The 4,998-nt window shown below is 33.5% G+C and overlaps 1 protein-coding gene across 1 annotated transcript in view; it reads right to left on the bottom strand.

Annotated features, from left to right (window-relative positions):
- Positions 1 to 3,316: 3,316 nt before the first annotated feature.
- The window catches only part of LOC116347940 (major royal jelly protein 1), a 7,156-nt gene continuing 5,474 nt past the window's right edge, over positions 3,317 to 4,998 (bottom strand). The window contains exon 3 of the mRNA XM_031778764.1: positions 3,317 to 4,015. Within this exon, the coding sequence (XP_031634624.1) occupies positions 3,463 to 4,015 (553 nt within the window). The 3' untranslated portion in view covers positions 3,317 to 3,462. The remainder of the gene's footprint in view (positions 4,016 to 4,998) is intronic.

The following is a 4,998-nucleotide window of genomic DNA, read 5'->3' as shown; positions in this document are numbered from 1 at the left end:
ATTACTAAAATTACTTTCGCTCCTAGTCAAATGTTAGGCATTATCTTCTTCTTTTTTCGAAACAATTCGAATTGTGCATTTATTGCATAAAACGCCACTTAGTAATAGTAAATAAACTATGATTGTATTCAAAAATAAAATGAAAACCATTTTACTTTTCACAAACTAATAATTTAAAATTCGTTGAATTTGAGTTTTGCCTCGAAAATGTTCCTTATAAATGAAGGATTTGAGTCCATTTTTTCAAAAGCAAATCATCTTTGGCCTCCGGTTGTTATTTTCATAGACTTTTGTGAGCATTTGAAAATTTGCCGCTTAATTTCAACTTATAAGTAGTTTTAATAATTCGTTATTTAAACGTAAACCTCAAAAACCTTGGAGTGTAAGTCTTAAAAATCAATCGACCAAGAATTAACGTAATATTAGGTGCATTTCATAACCATAATTCATAATGATTTAATCGTATATGATAGTCTATAATTTGTAATGATCTATCCAAAGAAAATTGTTCCATCACTCATGTTATTTATTTAGTTATGCATAAATCAATAAGAATTGAAATAATAAAAAATTACTCATTTGTTCATGAGTGTCCATTTAAAATAGTCGGTTGATTGGATCGTAGCAACGGCAATGATTGGTAATTTTGTGGTTTCTTTGAATAATTTTCGTTGGTGTAATGATAGATTGCAAGAACCAAATAGATATACCAGATTATAAATTGAGACTTGGTGCGATGGAAGCGAATTATATTAAATAGAAATCATAAGCAGCGAATAATACTCGATTATTTTGTGGTTTTTATAATGTGTGTATTTAGAAATAATCAATTTGCAATCAAAGCCAATCAAAGCACGACAAAGTGTATATATATATAATGGCAAAACGGTTGAAATACTATTAGATACCCCTTGAGGCTATTAGCAATATCCACCTAAACAGATAATAGTGACAATTTGTACATTACAAATAAACAAAATCATTTTTAATTTGAACAACAATTTCATACTTGGCTCATCCTTTGGCTGTGATAAGTGAATCAACAAAATGTTGGAATTATGTAAATTATTATTGACAAGTTTGAATTTATGGCCTTTGGCCACATCAACATCAATGCAAACATTTTCAGTATTGCGTTATGTTATGTATTTGTCAATTTTGGTTATGTTCATGATTGGCACATTCAAATACGCACTTGAACATATGGACGATATTGATGAAGCAACTGAACCTGCATTTGCCAGCTTTGCATTCTCAACTTCGATGTTCATTTACATTTACATGATTTCGCAGCGACGCACAATCAGTTCAGCCATCGAACAATTGGAGACTTATGTTGATCGAAGTAAGTCAACCTTTTCCAAAAATAACCAATATTTTCCAATTAATTACCAAGTAGTATTTCATTTCCTATTGAAAATGATAAATTGGCTCATATTTTTTTTTGATCTTTTTAAAGGAATAAAAAACAATCGTAAACAAAGTGAATCGAATGACATATCCAACTCTGTTAATGTTTATGAAGAAGCTGAAAAACAATACACGAATCTATCACGTCGATATATTAAGTTTTGCATTGGGATCATTTGTTTTTATGCTATAGTGTTACTGCTAGTTCCATTGACCGATATACTGTACAAACAAATGGATGCCAATAATTGGTCAACGCTCTTCAAATTGGCGTATGAGAATAAAAAAAACCGATGAAATCATAGCTTCTGACGGTGGCGATGCAAGAGTGACTTAATTTCAAAAAAATTATAAAATGTAAAGGGGTAATTTGGTTTCACAAAAATATATTGAAAAAAGGTCTCCACTTTTCCAGAGAAAAGCCCTAACAAATCAAAAGACCTTTTCACAACTTCTTTTTCAACCTTGTCTTTGAAACCAAAAAAATTGACTTCCAAAAGAACAGCTAAAAAAATCCGATCTCCAGGGGGTATTTAATCCCTGGTCAGAAGCTATGGATAAAATTCAAAACTTATAAAAAATGACAAAAGAATTCAATTTGATGAAATGCATATTTTTTCCAACAGGTATCCCATAAATGAGCACAAAATATCATCGTTTTTTGTGCATTATATATTAGATTTTGCGGCATGTTATGTTCACTTTTACATTTACTCGGCATCGAGTGCATTTCATATGGCAACCACTCGATATGTATCGGCATTTGTTTCGGAAATCATTTCAATTTTGCAACGATGTGACACATTCATCAGCAATAATAAACTAACAGCGGCTCTGCGGGAATATAATGTAAAAATGTCGTTGAATGAAGCAGTTTCCATCTATGCAGATATTTTGACGTAAACAAAATCATTTTAATATTGAAACTGATCTTTCTATTCATCTAATTACATTTATACATATTTTTTCAGATTAATGCATGCATTGGTTAAAGTGATGTCAGGAATATTATTCATAATAATCGTAAATACCATTATTTTCATGGCTGTCGGTTTATTTCAAATGGAAACGGTGATTTTATTGAAAATTCAGAAAATTGAATAGTATAATCAATAAAAAAACTTCCATAGAAAAGCAAAGCTGGAGCTTTCGAAGTTTATGTGAGCTTAAATTCGGTTGGGCTGCAAATTGCATTGATTTGGTTCTTTTGCTATCATAGCACATTGGTACCAATACGATTGAATCAAGTATCTCATGCAGTGTATTCGTTGGATTGGTATCGTTTCTCTATTCGTTCGCAGAAATGCGTTGCAATGATTATTCGTCAGGCTAACAAACATTTTGCTTATCGTGGCTTTGGATTGGTTCAGTGCGATATGCAAACACTTAGTATGGTGAGTACGGTTTCAATTTGTTGGCTAGCTAAAACCTCATGTATTTCCTCAATTTCAGATGGTCAATTCGGTCATTTCTTACTATTTACTTTTGAAGAAAATTTAATTCAATCCTAAAAAAAAAACTGAAAATATCAAAACATGTTCAACTAGGTCGATCGAAGTAAAAAGTTTCTAAAAAAGAACTAACAAACTCACCGGTCAAATATAGAAAGTTTACGTCCTTATTCACTTGAAAGCACCAAAAATGTTCGAAATCTTCAACAAATCCAAATGCTTTCTCTTCGCTTACCGACATTTTTTCCACTGCTACTGTTCAACATAGAAAAATATGGTTTCTGCACAGAATAGCAATCAACTGAACGAAATAATGTAAATTCTACCGTCTCCATCGACATGGAAAATTCATAATTAAACTCAAGCTGAGCCTGTAGATTGTGCTCGTGTAGTAAAAATCAAAAATACATTTCTCTTAAAACATTTAAATTAAATTCAATGATAATGCAATTGGATATATCAACCGTTTAATTGAATAATAAATATTTATTGTTTTTTTTTTATTCGAAAAAAATAATAATAATATTAATAATAGTTACAATACGTGAAAACCAAGTGCGCTTTACAATTAATTAATTACAAAAAAGAAATTTATCTGCAATTAATCATGAGATTCTTTAATAATTGGATGAATAACCATTGATGCACCGCCACAACCGACCGTATTCGTGATGTAATCATGGAAATTGCTCTCCATGGTCCACATATAGCGTTTATGGCCGGGCATTACCTGTGTGGCTAATCGACACTCTGCACCTTTTTGTACTTCGATGAAATTGGCCGGTTTGAAACAGGTCTCTGTGTTCCACATCATAATATTCGACTGTCCTTTATAACGGAAAAACAATGATGATCCGTTGTCGGTGCCAAGCAATACGACCGGTTGATCATCGGGTTTTGGTCCAACATCAACAACCGCTCCCGATCCAAGACCTTGGCGTAATTGTTCGGTTTTGATTGAAAATAGTCGGGCGGCGCCCAAATATGTGAAATATAGCACATTCACACCATCGGTTTTTCGCACTAATGACATGTATAACACATCGTTACGATTTGAACCAGCAACGACAGCAGCTGGTAAAACGACACGATGACCTTTGTTCTCTGTGCAATCATGTACAAGTATAGCTCTGGTGCCAGCATCCGCGATATAACTGCAAACAATGTTTTTTAGATGAAAGAAAAAATGAATGAGTTAGTGAGAATAAAGTGAAATGAAAATTGTATACAGAAGAGAGAGATAGATCAAAATGTCAATCATTAGCACCGTTTTGTTCATTGTTCCACTTCGGTAAATTGGTTCAATAAAAATTGATGGGCGGATTGAAGTTCATTCAATGCATGTGTGTTTACCATTGATGGTAATGAATTTCATACATACACAACAAACACCAGTGTTTCCGTTTTTGTTTCGACACAACACACTTTATTCGTCTGCTCGTGCCACTTTTTTCGCATTTCTTCTCATATATTTTTGTTTGCAAACGCATACATTTTAATTGCAATTGCTGTTGTCGCATTCTATTGGGAGTATCGGCCATTTCTGGCTTATGCATTCATTTTATGTGCTCGCATGTGTGTGTGTGTGTGCGTGGAAAACGCGCAAATAATCGAATAGTTAATTAAATTCCATCGAAACTAATTATAGATGCGAAGCGCCAAGTCGCCACAGTCCATCGCAAATAGACAACAAAAGAAAAATTACGCAGCGAAACCCGCTTTCTAACTATATAACAGAAAATGGGCATTTTTGACGCACTTTTCAAATGCCACGGATTTGCTATGTTTATTTTTGGTCGATTAATTGCTATTCGAATTTCTGAATAATAACTTTTTTAGCTTAACGGATGAACATACTGGTTTCAAGCCAATTTAAATGTTCAAAATGCACATAGAACTTTGTCAGGCGAACAGTTCATTTACGAAAATCGAATGTGAAATACGGACAAAATGCTATTAAAGTATGGATTGGAATGTAAAGTACACTACATATTTGGTCATAGGTGATGACGAGGGTTCCTAGGTGTCGGATGACCACCCCCCCCCCCCGGGGGAGTGGTGGGGAGCCGCGAGGGGGGTGGGAAGGGGGGGGGTGTTTTTTTTTTGCTCTTCACTTTTTCAATTGTCGAAATGAGGA

Source organism: Contarinia nasturtii, unplaced genomic scaffold (genome assembly GCF_009176525.2).
Source record: "Contarinia nasturtii isolate CC-2019 unplaced genomic scaffold, AAFC_CNas_1.1 Cnas_scaffold_129, whole genome shotgun sequence".
Classification (NCBI taxonomy): Eukaryota; Metazoa; Arthropoda; class Insecta; order Diptera; family Cecidomyiidae; genus Contarinia; species Contarinia nasturtii.
Note: the sequence above shows the minus strand (reverse complement) of the source record. Positions and strands in the feature narration are given on the sequence as shown.